At 48.3% G+C, this 15454-nt stretch overlaps 2 protein-coding genes across 3 annotated transcripts in view; one reads left to right on the forward strand and one right to left on the reverse strand.

Moving 5' to 3' along the window:
- The window catches only part of TNKS (tankyrase), a 152926-nt gene extending 143444 nt beyond the window's left edge, over positions 1–9482 (forward strand). Inside the window, exons 24-27 of one of the 2 annotated variants that reach the window (XM_074823046.1) lie at positions 547–652; positions 1531–1717; positions 2468–2624; positions 4346–9482. In XM_074823046.1, the coding sequence (XP_074679147.1) occupies positions 547–652; positions 1531–1717; positions 2468–2624; positions 4346–4432 (537 nt within the window). In that variant the 3' untranslated portion in view covers positions 4433–9482. Of the gene's footprint in view, positions 1–546; positions 653–1530; positions 1718–2467; positions 2625–4345 lie in introns of those variants that run through there. The other variant, XR_012623140.1, reaches the window with a different exon arrangement.
- A 74-nt stretch (positions 9483–9556) lies between these two features.
- Positions 9557–15000, reverse strand: DUSP4 (dual specificity phosphatase 4). Its single transcript, XM_074823047.1, has 4 exons — positions 14579–15000; positions 11568–11704; positions 10972–11191; positions 9557–10767 (listed from the first exon to the last, which is right to left on the reverse strand). Exons 1-4 carry the CDS (start codon positions 14964–14966, stop codon positions 10382–10384), a joined length of 1131 nt encoding a protein of 376 aa, XP_074679148.1. The 5' UTR covers positions 14967–15000; the 3' UTR covers positions 9557–10381.
- Positions 15001–15454: the final 454 nt, after the last annotated feature.

The following is a 15454-nucleotide window of genomic DNA, read 5'->3' on the forward strand; positions in this document are numbered from 1 at the left end:
TAGATCATATGTCCTGAAGCAAACTCTGCTTCCATCCTACTCCCAACCAAATGTAGTCCTTTACAGAAACCACCATGGTATTAGAGCATGTGGCTGGAACAATATCTCAAGGTAGATTAAACAGCACATCTCCTTATTTCTTTCTTCAGAAGTTGTTTCTTTTAATTAAAATTCAACCTAAACCAGACAGCAAGCTTCAAAAAGCTGGCCCAGATTGTTCAACAGAGGTCAAAGCAGAGGGGGAAGGAGTTTCAGACAGTTTGTATGACTTGGTGGTATTACAGACTTTGAGAGAAGAAGCCTCAAAGTCTTCCTTAAACCTGGGAACTTACGCTCCAATTTCACAACAGTTTTAACCATCTGTAAGCATGTGCTACCGACTTGTTTGAAAGACTGTAGCCTCACATGTAGAATAGCCATGGGGTTTCTTTATACCATTCATGTGTTTTACTCTGAGTTTCCCTGTCGAATTTATGCAAATTCTGTGAAACTATGCTACATTTTCATTCCAATTCAAGTATGGTTGGACCTGTTGTACCACTGCAGATTCAAAAGGTCGTGAACAAGAAGCTGCGGGAGAGATTCTGCCACAGACAGAAGGAGGTCTCGGAGGAGAATCATAATCATCACAATGAACGCATGTTGTTTCATGGTAAGGAAGTGATCTCTATTTGTATGAACTGGTATTTAGAAAAAAAATAAAATCTTACAAGGACCCACCGGCAATGTTAATGTCACTGTGTCACCATACTGTACAGTAATTGTATTTCTACCCTAGAAATGCGGGGGGGAAGGGGTGGTGGAGCTAGTCTATGTGGTTACTGCAATCTGAAAATCTACACTAGATAAAAAAATACTTTTTTTAAAAAAAAAAAAAAAACAAAAAAACAAGAAAGAAAATGTATTTTGCTAAGCCATATCTTAGTCATTTCCAGTAAAGTTGCTGGGAGGATATTACACTGCTGTGAGAAAGAGTATCTTCTAAACAAGGGGAGCAGCACACAGTAAAAGCATTTTACCCTGGCACTTCAGGCCACCATCAGGGAAAGGAATCAAAACCAACCATGAGTTTCAGCAAGTTGTTCTCTAGAAGCATCCAGAAGTGCCTACAAATGACAGTTGCCTGAGGGTCCTCCTGCCCTAGATCCTTCTATGATTCTGCATAGGAAAATGGTTTGGGGTATGGTTGTCTTGATATCTTGTCCCATCTTAACCAGTACTGACTTCTGGAGAAGGTGTGCATTGACAAGATAAATTGCACTGAAATGTGAGTGGGGGGAAAGCCGTTTAGTGAGATCTGTGAAATGAGTAAGAAATGAGTCATGCGTGGGATCTTGGTATATAACGATAAATCCCACACATCACTGCATCCTGCCTGGGTATCGCCCCCTTCCAGCTGACTGAGCACCCTTTCTGGTATTTAATGGTCTATTTGAGGCAGACAAGCTCCTCTTGACATAGTGTGCTGTATTACTATAGAGCTTAACAAGTATGTATGATAACACATCGTTTCGTGTCATTCTGTTCTAGGGTCTCCTTTTATTAATGCTATCATTCACAAGGGATTTGATGAAAGGCATGCATACATTGGAGGAATGTTTGGAGCTGGAATTTACTTTGCCGAGAACTCTTCAAAAAGCAACCAATATGTGTATGGGATAGGGGGTGGAACAGGCTGTCCCACACACAAAGACAGGTCCTGTTATATCTGCCACAGGTATGAGCCCAGCCTGTCCCTATACATAATTCTGTCTGTCCTGGTTTTTACAATCCTGGCACAGGATGAATTGCAGGGAAAGAATAGCCACTTGAGCTTGGTCATGGCAGGAAAAATGCAGTTTTACCGCTTGTCAAGGCTGAACAAAAAAGGATATAAATGCAGCGAGGCCCACAGAAAGGTCAAAAATTACATCTAAGCATACAGTGAGTATAAATCAAAGTGAATTGTGGCTCAGGAAAGAGGCTTGAGACAGCAAGTTTGAAAATGAAGAGTCAGGGGAAAATAGCAATTAAACTCCAGGCACTCTCAGAATAAAACTGCAGTGCAAAGTGGTGGTCAGCAGTATAATGTTGTACTATGGATCAGATAATTTTGGAGGTGGTGAACAGGACTTAATCACACCTTTGTTTTGTACTGGAGTAGATCAATGTGCTTTTCGCACTTTGACACCTGTCCATACCCTGCTGGTTGGAACACAGAGTTTCAGCTTCTTTCAACAGCTTTATATAAAATGAATTAGAACAGGCCTCCATGTGAGGGCTAAACAAAGTGTGTGTTTTCCCTTCTGCATGTCAACAAAGACCTTTTGTGACAGGTTTTATACAGCCTTAAAATGGGTTTCTAAAACTGTTTCTCAAAAAAACCTTGAGAAATTAATTGTAACAGACTCAAGAGTCTGAAATCATTCTGGAAGCATACAGCTCTGAATAAGATATTTTAAAATTACATTTTCTTTTTTCCTTTTAGACAAATGCTCTTCTGTAGAGTGACCCTTGGAAAGTCCTTTCTTCAGTTCAGCACAATGAAAATGGCTCATGCCCCTCCAGGGCACCATTCTGTTATTGGCCGGCCAAGCGTGAATGGACTTGCATATGCTGAATATGTTATCTATAGAGGAGAACAGGTATGTAGGTTAACAAGGACTGGGCTTATGGAAGGGCAGAGCTTGGAGCTGGAGAAGGGATGTGACTGGTTTCCGTACCAAGTGTGCTGTGATAACCTGGTTGATTAGATTTTTTTTTTTCATTTAAATGTATCAAGTGAGCAAATGCTATTCCTTTCCACTGAGCTGCTCTGATTTACACCATACAGAATTGCCTAACTTCCCCCTCTGCAGCACTGGTAGTCTGTTAAGAGTTGTAGTTTCTCTCAGGAGGCACTGGTTCCCCCATTGCATTTTACTGGCATTACTGAAGTAACAAGAACACGTGCATTTCTGGGGCTCTTGTAGGTAATATGGATTCTGGGCCTTCTACCTGTGGATTCCCAGCAGTGCTACTTCCCTGTCTGCCAGAGACTACCCTTAAAACGACAGCTGAAGTAGCACAACAATCTTCAGGCGTTGATTTTTAATCTGAATAACTCAGCTACACCATTACTCTAGAAGGTGGTTTGCTTACTACTCTGGATGGCTCAAAGATTATATAGTAAGTTCAGGTTGGAAGGAAACTTGGGGAGGTCACCTAGGCCAACCTCTTGTTCATGTGAATTCAGACCAGATTGCTGAGGGCTCTCTTTGACCAGGCAGGTCTCGAAGGCCTCAGAGAATGGTGTTTCACAGCCTCTCTCTGCAGCTTGTTCCTTTGTTTAATTATCCTCAGAACAAAAAGTATGTTCTTTGTATCCAATAGGATCCTCCCCTGTTTTATTAATCTCATTCTCCTGCTGCGTAGCTCAGAAAAGAATCTGACTCTGTTTTCTCAGTAGCCTTCCATACTTGATGGAAGATTGCTGTGAGGTCCCACAAAGCCTTCCCTCTTCTACACTGAAGAAGCTCATCTCCCTCAGCCTCTTCTGTTTTATCCTGTGCTCTCTCTCCCCCTGACTATCTTATACACTCAGGTGACTGGCTACACTGCTGTTGATGTACCGCAAGATGCTGGTAGCCTTTATTGCTGCCAGGATACACTGTTGATTCTCCTTTAGCTTGCTGTCACCAAAGGGCCCCCAGCACCTTTCAGCAGAGCTGCCTCCCATCCTGCAATGTTACAAGGAATTAGTTCATCCCAGGTGCATTTGCCCATGCTGGATTTTGTGAGGCTTCTGTTGGCCTGGTCTCCTCTCATCTGTCTAGGTTCCTGTGAATGGGGCCGTGCCTTCCAGCAACTTTAGCTTTGTTCTGGGACTGAACCTTCTACCAGCTGTTTTGAGAAAACGCTGAACAGATGCCTGGGTTACATGCTTTGGGTGTGCCAAGTATTTTACTGCCAGTCAAGGCATTTGCAGGTCACGTGGCAAGTCAGTGAGCATTTTAGGGTCAGACTACATTGGTTATCTGAGATTTTTTTAATAACTTACAAGCACTGACTGCTCTGTAGGATTAGCTAACAGGGAGAGTAACTGAGAGTAACCAGAATTCCTGTTGCACACATGTTTTCTGATGGTGCCTGCATAGAAGAAACATCTTTCTTTCTACTAGTGTATTAACAAAGGTATTAACTACATCGAGCAGTTCCCACTTAGTGTTGACTAGGTTTGAAATCTGCTTTTCCTTTTGCGCTCTGTGAACATAGAGATGATTCTTGCACTGTCCTTCCTGATCACTGTTTAGTAAAATCTAAAATGTGAACTTGCTGAGTATACCGTTGCATGAAGCAATGTTTTTTGTTTTTTCTTGACTTTCAGGCATACCCAGAGTATCTCATTACATACCAGATTGTGAAACCAGAAGCTCCCTCACAGACAGCAACAGCAGCAGAGCAAAAGACCTAGTAACTACTGAGCAGTGAAGAAGGATGAGAATTCAATCTTGGACTGGAAGGATACATGTTTCAGAAAATCAGTATCATATAAAATCCTTAACAACCTGGAAATAAGCTGTATGTCTTTTACAAAGCATTGCTGTCTTGATGAATACGATATGAGTAACTCTTGCATACTCAACTGCTACTGTTCCTTCTGAGGAAAGTTTACAAGGGACTGCCTTTTAATAACATATCTCAGGCTCCTAGTCTCTGCAGTTACCATGTGTAAAATAATGTTGTTTTGATCTAGACTTTGGGAACATTATTGTGCAAACGGAAATCTTTTATCAGTGCCATCTCGCATGTTAAAATTTCAGACACTACTATTCTAGTTATTTTATTTGCAGATAAATTGCATTAAGCCCGTAATTTTCTTTTCAGCATACACCATTCATTTTATGTTTTCAAGAGATCCTAGTCAACTATTTATTTTCCTTTTGTATTCTGAAGTTGAGCCGGAACCCTCTTAAAGATATTTTGCACAAAGTCAGTTTGACTAAAATCGCTAACAATGCAATATGAATTTCATCTGAGAAGGGGCTAGGTCCAGTCCAGTTCTTCGATATAGGGGTTTTTTTGCACACCTCTGAGAAACAATGAGTGAGTGTAACTTCAGACTGGAAACAGATTGTGTCAATTCGTTGCTTTGTCTGAGTTTTCTGGGGAAAGCCCCAGGAAGTGTTTGCAAGGGTAAAACCAGCTCTTGTGCTTGGAAAAACTTCATAAAGCAGGTCAATGCCCTCTGCTGGCATCTCTAAGAGAACATTTTATAAGGCTTCTATTAAGTACATGCCGTTTGTGAAATGTTCTCCAGTTACAGTGGCATGTGGTTTTGCTGGAAGATAGGTGAAAAGTCAGAAGATTGCATACACGAGGGCATATCTGGTTCATGTTCCTCTGTAATACAAGACCCAGTAAAAGGGTTTCAGACTGGTGAGGGAGAGTATATTATAGCAGTTTTGTGTCATATCTTTGTGTGTGACATCACAGTTGAAGAGCTTAAGGGGTTTACAAAAATAATTTTTTTAAATACCGATTTTACATTTTGATGAGAACAAAGTTTTAAAACATCAGTTGGTAAGTGGATTTGTTTGCAGGTCTACCAGAGAACAAAGCTAGGATTTATTCACTCTAATCCCCATCCCTGCAAGTTCCCAGGTTTATTTCACTAGGCCGGAGAAAGTTATTTGTAAGCATTGCATAGCACAGCATCAAACAATTTCGAAAGTCCCTCTCATGGAGGATATGCATTTAGCAAAAGTAGAAACTGATTTCTTTGTTTGTGTTGTTTTTACAGCTTCAGAGAAGGTTGAAAATTGAGCAGTATTAATTTTTTTCTTAACCACCAATACCAGGAGACATGCTTCAGCATTAAGCATGTAACGACTAGAGGAAAAAATGTTCCTTTGAACACAACAAGATGTACGTTTCCCTGTTGACCAGCACTATTTAGTATCTGATGATCCAGTTCACGCATTCAGGTTTTATCCCCCTTAAAGCAAGGAAATGACAGAATAGTGGGCTTTTAGTTTATAAAAACATTTATGCTCCCCACAAGTGGGATTTTGCTGACATGTTTGGATAAAACAAACTTAAACCTGAAAAGCTTTTCACTTCCAGCATTAAGACACAAAATTTTCATATTTAACATTAAGACATTAATGTTGAAGCAACTTATCCTCACAGAGGAATTTCACCCACTGCAAAGTCAGTCATTTGATGCCATCTGGCTACCTGCACATCATCTGTTTGTAATATCTCTAAAGAAAACCTTAGAAATAGCAATACTCCAACAGATCTTGAACTTTGGGTTTTATTTTCCTTGAGCTGGCAGTGGATATATGGTTCTCGCTTCATTTTGTGACCAGATTAAATATGTAGCTTTGAAGTCCAAGCCAGGCTCAAGCCATATACTTGGCCTTTTAATCAAATTTCATTGATAAAATTGGGTGCTTGTATTTTGGCTACTTGTTTAATAGTGTTAGGATTGCAAAGATCACCAGTAGGCTTTGAAGCTTTGTATTCATCATTTAAGTTTGGGGTTTGTTTTTAACTTAGTTAATAATGGAGTGGGGGGATGCGCCTATCTACACTAGGGTTTCAAATAGTGTTGAGAGTGAGTGTTGCTCACCATCCCCAGTTAGACATAGTTTTAAATGGTTAAAACAGTTGTGCTGCTTGGGTGAGCAAAACAGTTAATGTGATTGTGGAAGTTAAAAGCTTTACATCTTTCAAAACCAAGGACAAACCTGGAAACAAAAACCCCACCAAGCTCGCACCAGATCCTGTTCTTGCTTGTTGTTTCCTGTGTGCTGATTGAACTAACGGCTAGTCTGGATTTCTTCTGCAGCCTTGAACTTCTAGAGGATAAAAATACTGTCCAGTATCTTTGAACTGCCAGTGTTAACGTATCTGATGTTCTGTGCAGAGTAAAGGTGCTGTGTGAGGAAGTCATTTTGCAGTGGTTTTTGTCTTGTAATGGCGTGATCTCATATCCGTTTGTGGCCAGACACAGAGGAATACCGAGGCCTGAAGATGCGTCTGTGTTGTAGAAACCTGTGCAGGAGTAGTGTCTGCCTCTCCTGGCGTATGTTGTTGTAGCTCCTCTTATAATTTAAAACTAAGTAAGGAGTTGCCCATCAATATGGAAGTTACCCATGAAAAATCTGGTCATGGTTTTGGTGGCAGAGCTGTATTTGGCAGGTTGTTACACTACAGATGATGCTGCTTTAGCTGAGGGAGTTAATTTGATGCCTTCTAATTCTAGAGAATGGGACCTTAAAAACAGCACACCCCCAGGCAGCTGCTGCCTCCTGAGAAATGAAGCTTTTTGACTTCCTTCGAAGGGCAGTCCCCTGACAATGGGCTGCTCATTTGCAGCTTTGGGTCACCAATGGAGGCACAGTAGGAGCTGAGGATGCAAGAACACGCTGGGCTAAGCCATCTCTCATAGGCTTGGGAGCCTGGGCACCTCTCACTGGCTCCAGAAAGAGCTATTCCCACTGGGACAGAATGTGGCATCTGCTGGGGAAAGGGACAGTTGTCTTTCAGGCCTGTTGATGGTTTTTCTTTTTTTTCGTGTCCCTTAGCGGCAGCATTTTGAAACATCTGTGCAGTTTTCAACAGGGCCTTAATAGGCAAAACAAGAATGTAGCAAAGAAGGGATGGTTCTGCTCTCCATTGCTGAAATTGTTTCCATGAGACAGATGAATTAGGTACCTGCTGCAGAGTGACATTGCAGTCTGAATGCTGTCAACAAAACTTCTGTTAGGATTAAAAGCAGAGAGTACAGTACCTTAATAAGGTGTATCTTATTTTTCTCATCTTTATTTTTATCTGCCAATCTGTTTTGATCCCAGCTCCACGGAGACTGTTACAAACCTCTTGTACTAGTTCCACTGTTTCGCAGTCACTATTGGTCTGTAGTCCAAGGAATGAGCAATTTGTTTTTCTAACCTCTGTTTTGAATGTTTGCGTGTGATGTGATTGAAGCCCGCTGCATTATGCAGCTGAAATGAATTTCTCTTGCCTGCAAATTTTTATTCTTTACTTGTTGATAACAGGAATACCCCAGAACAAAATTCTACACTGAAGCAAAAAGGAAGCCCCCCAAAATGTTCTGCACTGCTGGCTTTGGTGGGCAGCAGACACAGAAAAAGCACGTGGTATGTGAGAATGAGTAGCTTCTAGAGAAGGTCGCTTCCTTGGCTCTGAAAACCATGTGATCCTACTGTTTGTTGTAGGTTAGAGGAGACCACCCTGGGAAGGTGTGAAATGCTGAGGGATACTAACGTATAAGGTTAGTAGGCCACTGTGTGGCCTATGGGAACTACTTAGTGGCAAATCTTTTCAAAAAAGACTCCTGCATCCCTGCAGTGAAGTCAGAGCTCCTGCACAGTACATGTGTTACCTAGAATTTCCACATGGGACTGTTAATGGAAATTACCCAGATTTTTTCAGAAGATGGGTAAAAGGAAGGGTCTGACCACAAAACAGATTAGTTTGAACATTGCTAATCATTCTCAGCAGCTGAAGGTCAGGAAATGTGTGAATTTATTTTTAAGGGGATTTCTCCCTTTTCATGCTGCTTTGCCACAGAAAAATCTAGCTCAGAAATCTAAAAGGAGATGCATCTAATGCATGCTTCGGTCATTTTAAGCCATGCTGCAGCCCCGCTGGGGAAGACATGGGAAAGTACAGATTGAATTCTCGCCACAGGTAGCAAGTGGCTTGTGAACATCCACAGACTTGAATCCACTGATGATGCTTTGGCCCAGGCCAGAGCACGCACTCCTGCCCCTTCACAGGGAGCGATGGAGTGGGAATGTTCCCACCTCTCTGAACACGTAGTAGGTGTGAAACCTCAGAGGATCAGGGGACAGCATATGCATGTTAAAACTTCGGAAGCAAGGTGAATGAGCCCATGAACTGGTAGGGAAGTCAAGAAACAGAGGCATTTCCCATTACACTACCACATATGCCTGTCAGGTCATACTGTCAGACTGGGTTCGAGGTATCTATTTCTGTCTTTCTGAACCTGTTGGTTCCATTCATTACTAATGTATTTTGATTAGAGTCTCTGTATTACAAGTCAATTTTCTTTCTTAACATCTGCAGAAGTTGCTTCAGCTTTGGAAATTTAAATTGGGATTTTTCTGTGCAACAGTCTTGTAAGCTTGTGTATCTTCATTCCTAATTGCTTTCTCTGCCAACCCAAATGGCAGTGTACCTGGGGGTTGAGTTTTTAAACCTTTTTTTGTATCTTGTTTTCATAACTATCCCTGTATGTTTCCTCTCTTGGATGCCAACTACCTGGAGCTGGGATATCTTTTATTTATTTCCTCCTTTACCCTCTTTTTCAAAGACGACGATGGGCAGGTTCTCAGCCTACCTACATGGTGGACTTTAGGTAACATCTCTGTAACAACCGAGTTTGATCTATAAATGTGCTTGGCTAAATGTCTGATCTGCAATACTTGTAATAGTTTAAAATTCAATAAATACATTTTTAACAGGTACTCTGTGGAAGCCAAGTGTTTGCACAAAGTGCCATTCTGTCTTGGTCTTAGGACAAACCTGTGCCAGCCACAACTGTTGAAAACGGTTTTATTTTTATTTTCTCCAAACAATTTGTTTTCTCCCTCCCTCAGGCAATAAATAAAAAGTTAATTTCTAAAAAAAAAAAAAAAAAGGAACAAAACCATACATATGTACATCAGCCACACAGGCATCTTGTGTGTTGGACTGGACTGGGGAGAAGGAGAGAGGCAGGGTAGGAAATAAGGCTCCAGGTGGGTTGAAGACGAGGCATTTTCTAGGCTTGGACCAAAAGCTGCAGCATCACCTCCCCAGGCAGTGGCAGGGGTGCAGGCAGCCCTGTGCCCCCACCCTTCCTGCTTAACCCAAGGCCCTGCCTGCAGCTCTGCTTGTCACCCCATGTAACTGGCTCAGGTAAGCAGCACCCACCACACACACCCGTGTCGGTCTGTGCAAGGGGGAAGACTGCCGCACAATAAAAAGAGGGTATGCTCCCTTTTCAACCCAGATGAGCTAGGGGCAGAAATACAGGGAGAAGGGGAGGTCTATCTTTTTTTTAAAAAAAAAAAACAAGACAGCAGAATAGGGATGGACAGAGATGAAGACCAGGCACTTGAGGAAACCCAGTATACTATTTTTCCCCTCCCCAGAAAAGCCTGGACAATGTCAGGGTTTGTGGCTTTTACAACTTTCGTGCTTTCAAAACATAAAATGAAAAAGCAAAAAAACCAAGATGAGGTAAGAAATTTCTCTACGAAAAAGACCTTGAGTCCAGGGTGAACGGCAGTGTCCAGCGCTATTGCTTAACTTCACGGGGCTCCATGCCCACCTGCCCCCTCCACGCCTGGCCCTGTCTGCCTGGCCTGCCTCGGCCCCTGAGCTAACAGCTGGGTGACGTGGTGATGGGGCTGTGCAGGTATGGGAGGCTGCTGGGGGTGGCATGGACACCGACAGAGACTGGGAAGCTGAAGACAAACTGGGAGGTGGGAGTGGAGGTGGCCTTGCCCCGCTCCCGCAGTGTCCCCGAGGGGCTGACAGCTTCCACTGCACATGAGGTGGCCAACACCTGCGACTCAAACTGCAGCAGCTGCCCCATGAAGCTGAAGTTAGGGGAGATGATGCTCCGGCGCTGCTTGACGAACTCGAAGGCCTCCTCCAGCTTGACACGCTTCTTCATCATCAGGTAAGCCAAGCAGATGGTGGCTGAGCGGGAGATACCAGCCTGGCAGTGGACCAGGACCCGGCCGCAACACTCCTTCACTGAGTCTGGAGGGCAACGGGAGGAGACGCGAGATCAACACCCTTCCAACAAAGCCAAACCCCTTGCCAAACCTGCAGGTGGTGGCTGACCTCCCTCCCACTAGTGCAACAAAGGGCCAGGACCCTGCTGAACCCCAGTCCCTCTGAGCCAAAGGCTCCAGGCCTTTGAGGCAAGAATCTCCCCCTGGTGAAACACACACAGGCACTCACCAATGTACTCGATCGCCTCCATGAACCAGGAGCTGATGTCAGCTTTATGGTTATCCTCCACGGGGATACACTTGTACTGGTAGTGCCCTTCAAAGTGGTTGGGGCAGTCTGAGGAGACATTCAGCAGGGCTGTGATGCCCAGTGCATCAAGCATGTCCCGCCGGGCAGCGTGGTAGGCGCTGCCAAGGTAGAGGAAGGGAAGGATTTCCACAGGACCACCCTGTTACAGAGAAAAACAAGAGAGATGGGGGTGACAAGGGGACAGCAGCAGGCAGGACACACATCCAGATGGCTTGGAGGCCCTGAGCAGTGCAGTAACTTGGCACCTCAAAAGAGGGAGCAGAGGCTGCCTTTCTGAGCTGTTAAACCTATTTCAGCCCTGCTCCTCTTCATCCCATTCAGGAATTTGGGCTTGTCCACTCCCTGGGGAGCACAATTGGGATCAGGACTGCCATGCTCTCCCATGAGAGGAGAGGGAGCAGGGCTCCAGCTCTGCAGGCCTAAGCTGAGGGACAGCAGGGATGCTCCAGCAAGACCAGGTTGCAATGCTGGAAGGAGCAGTCAAAAATAGCTGAGCGCTGGGCTTCTAGACATACCTGGTCATGAAGAGGGGTCCCACAGGAGCTGCAACCAAAATCCAGGGGCTCAGCACTGGTAGGGGGTGACACATTGCTCAGGGACTTGGTTTTTGCACAGAATTCGGGGTATTCCGAGGAGAAACGCTCATAACCCCCTGCAAGAAGAGAGGCACGAAGTGTTATCCCAGGCTACATTTGCAGCACTGCAAAACAGCATAGCCAGAGCTGACGCATTTGGCCGTGCCCTTCGCCACTAGATGATGCTGCAGCGATGGAGAGTCGTCTCCTGCCCCAGGATGAGCAACCAGGCTCCTGGCAGCAAGGGGGGAATCCTTGAGGCCCCACCACTCCCTAGGAGCTAGAGCTCCAAGAGCTCTGCAATGCTCGGGGCTGCCCAAAGTCTCTGGTCCAGGGTTTAGTCCCCTACATGCTGCCAGCCAACACCCCAGGCCAAGGCCAAGGCGCTCTCTAAGGTGATGGAGAGAGGATTTGTTGCCAGCGTTCTCTGATGGGAAAAGCTTCTCCCAGGCCAAAGCCTGTTCAGTTCCCAGACACATCATCCTGCCACAAAGCACAGGGAGGTCTCCCCAGCCTGACCCTCCAGCCCAGAGGTCCCCAAACAACAGGCCAGGGAAGCCCTGGCCCTGGCCAGGTCCAGTGAAGCTACCCCACAGCAAAGCTGCTCTCCAGGAGGTGTCCGCTGCCTCTCGAGGACATGGGTGCAAGCTGAACATGGAGGTGCACATCCTGTCAAAGAGCAGCTTGCTCTTCTGACCTGCTGCCAGGGGGATAAGCAAAGGTGACGTCAGATCTTCCGAATGGCAGGCAAAACAAGAGCCAACCCCATCAACTTCCCAGGACAGGGACACTGCAGCGTTGGCTGCAGAGAAACGCTTCTGGTGAGTTTTCCTTCTCTCATTCAAATCAAATTGACAACCCTGACATCCTTGTAGAGTCTGACCCTGAGCGTTAAAACCAGCGGAAATCGGGTATTTTACTATCACCACAGGAATCTAGCTAGACCAAGCCCCGATTCCCAGGACAGCTCCTGAAGACTCAGCCTAACTACAGGACCTTTGCCCGCAGATTTGGGCTTGCCAGAGCCCACACAGCAAGACAGGTATTCCTTCATCCAGCTTTTGGCCTGTATAAGGCTGGGTGTTTGGAGGACCAGTGGATGCCAACATCTCCAGCAAAGCAGCCCAGGAATCCCTAGGCAGCTAGAGACCAATATTGCCAGCACCCCAGGGTCCTTTATGGTTTTCTCCCCCTTTGCAAGGATGGGCTCCAGTACCTTAAAGCAGAGACCTGCATATGCATCACTGAATTTGCATTGTCCCTCCCACATGAGCAGGACAGTTTGCAGAGGCTGTGTTTCCAGGGCCTGACATCCCTTTGCAGTCCTACTGGTTCGATTTGGAGGAGCACCCAAAGACAAGTGCCCCTGTTAGCCATCTTCAGGAGGTCTGCTCTGAAAATCCCTGACCACATCACACTCCTGGTGGCCATCACACCAATGCCGCAAGGGAGAAGCTGCCCAGGGTAATGTGTGGAAGTGGGCTCCCTCCTCAGAAAGGCAAAGCAACCCTTTCAAAGAGTCAAAGGCATTTCTCTTCCACATATCTCATCAGATCGAATGCCCGTTCAGCCAAGCAGCACATCCAGCAGCTCATCCAGCAGCGTGCAGCTCCCGGCTGGGCGTGCAGGCCCAGCCCGGCACAGGAGCCACGCTGTGCAGGTGCCCATCGCCCAGCAACACCCACCAGGGCTGTTTCACAGGGAACCTGGCAGCAGCCTGACCTGCACAAAACAGATTCAGGTCTGCATCGTGACCTGCACCCCATAAATTTGCATTTGGGCAGGCGCAGTGCTGGGTTAGCGGGGGTCTTGTGATATCAGAGTGAGCTCAGTCATTTTAGTAGCTCTGTGGTAAGTGAGGAAGAAGTCTCTAGTGCCAAGACCGAGTCTCTAGGAGCCCATTCGTTACAAGTAAAGGACTGGAAACCCCAAACAACCTCCCATGAGAACCCACAGAAGCCCTCAGCTGACAAAGGCCACCCTTGAAGGTCAGCAGCGCTTCCTGCCACATGCGTGACTCCCAGCACCACGATGGTGAAGGACCCGAAAGCATGTGCAGGCACTCCTGCAGCAGCACATCGTATCGCATCTTGAAAGAGCTCCTGCTGTTTTTACTGTATCTAGTACAACAGAAGCGCCAACTCCTCCATCTATCAAGCCTCTTAATGGATTTGCTACTCTGCATACGTATCCTCACCCCTGCTGTAAGTAAACCAAGGAATAAATTAACTCTCAGGCTGTAAACAAAAAAGAAAAAACCCCGCAGAGCTCATCCAGGAACCCTGGCTGAGCATCCTCCTCCCCTAAATCATCTCACGGGGATTCTCAGCACCAGCAGTTCCAACTGTTCGCGGCATCTCGTTCGATCCGAGCCGACGCTGGGGGCATGGCGGGGGGAAAGCCCCGACCGCGACTGGAGTCGCAGAGGGGGCACAGAGCCAGCGCGGGGGCTTCTGCCCCCTGCGAGGGGACATCGGCGTGACACCGGGTGTCTGGTCCTGCACAAGCACCAACTCTGCGCCGCGGGACTGGGGGTGAACCCAGACAAAAAGCGGGGATGGCCCCCGCACCCGCCCCCTCCCCCGCTCCCACATGGAGCGGCTTCTGCCACCGGGTTTGCACCTCGCCCCCCGGGGTCTGCCTGACCGCCCACCCCACCCGCACCGCTCAGCCCGCGCGTGGGGGGGCTGCTCGCGCTGCCGGCCGTCCCGGCACCCCTGCTCCGGCGAGGCGGGGGGGCCGCACCCCAAACGCGGCACCGCCACACACTCCCCCGCTTCGGATCCCAACTTCTGGCAGGGCAGCCGGGAGCGCGGGAAGGGGCCGCGGCGGGCGGGAGGTCCCACCAGCCCCCCCACACACACACACCCCCACCGCGCACACACACACACACACAGCCCCACACACCCCCACACAGCCCCCCCACACAGCCCCCCCCGTCCCGCCGGTACCTGCCAGGAGGCGGATGTCGGCGCGCGCCGTGTCGCGGCGGAGCGCGCGCACCACCAGCGCCACGGTGCTGTCCTCGCGCAGGGCCTCGGCGCGCGGGCTGCGCTCGTCGTAGACCACGACGGCGGCGTAGAGCCCGGCCCGCAGCCGCGCCCGCACCTCCCCCTCGGCCGGCAGGATCTGCTCCAGGCTGACGGAGCCCTTGGCCCGCCGCCGCACGATCGTGTTGCAGCGCACGTTGAGCGCCCCGCGGATGTGGCCGGCGCTGTGCGCCAGGAAGGGCCGGCAGTCCAGCACCAGGCACCGGCCGCCGCCGCCGGCCTCGTCGCGGCACACCAGGCGCCGCAGGGCGCTGCCCTCCATCTCCCGCAGCCCCTCGGTAGCCACCATGGCGGGGGGACGGGACGGGACGGGACGGGACGGGACGGGACGGGACGGGAGGCGGGGGGGGGGGGGGTGCGCTGCTGCCGGTGCCGCTCGCGCAGCCCCGCGCGCGCGGCGGAGCCTTTACTACCCGCCGCCGGCAGCCGCCGCGCTCCCCCCCCAGCCCCGCCCCTTCATACCGCGCCGCGGCCGCATGAATGGACGGAAGGCGGCGGGCGGGCGCGGGCGACGTCACCGCCTCCATTCACAAAAAAATAAAAAAATACCCGGCTTCTCCGCCAGCCGGCCATGTTCTCCCCCTCGGTTTGTGAATGGGGTTTGTGAATGGGAGAGAGCGGCGCGGCGGGGGTGGGGGGCGGGGGGAGCCTTTGTCACCGCGGGGCAGCCCTGGGGCGCCCGGCCCGTGCGCGGTGTCAGCCCCGCCGGGCCCCCCGCCGGGCCCCACGCGCCGTGGGCACGCACCGCTGGGCACACACCCGTCCACACGCAGGCAC

This window comes from Strix aluco, chromosome 4 (genome assembly GCF_031877795.1).
Source record: "Strix aluco isolate bStrAlu1 chromosome 4, bStrAlu1.hap1, whole genome shotgun sequence".
Taxonomy (NCBI): Eukaryota; Metazoa; Chordata; class Aves; order Strigiformes; family Strigidae; genus Strix; species Strix aluco.

Coding starts and splice junctions, on each gene's coding strand:
- DUSP4 (XM_074823047.1), bottom strand. CDS start 14,966: ATGGTGGCTACCGAGGGGCTGCGGGAGATGGAGGGCAGCGCCCTGCGG. Junction 11,192..11,567: donor GGACCCCTCTTCATGACCAG/GTATGTCTAGAA, acceptor TCTCTGTAACAG/GGTGGTCCTGTGGAAATCCT. Junction 10,768..10,971: donor GGAGGCGATCGAGTACATTG/GTGAGTGCCTGT, acceptor GTTGCCCTCCAG/ACTCAGTGAAGGAGTGTTGC.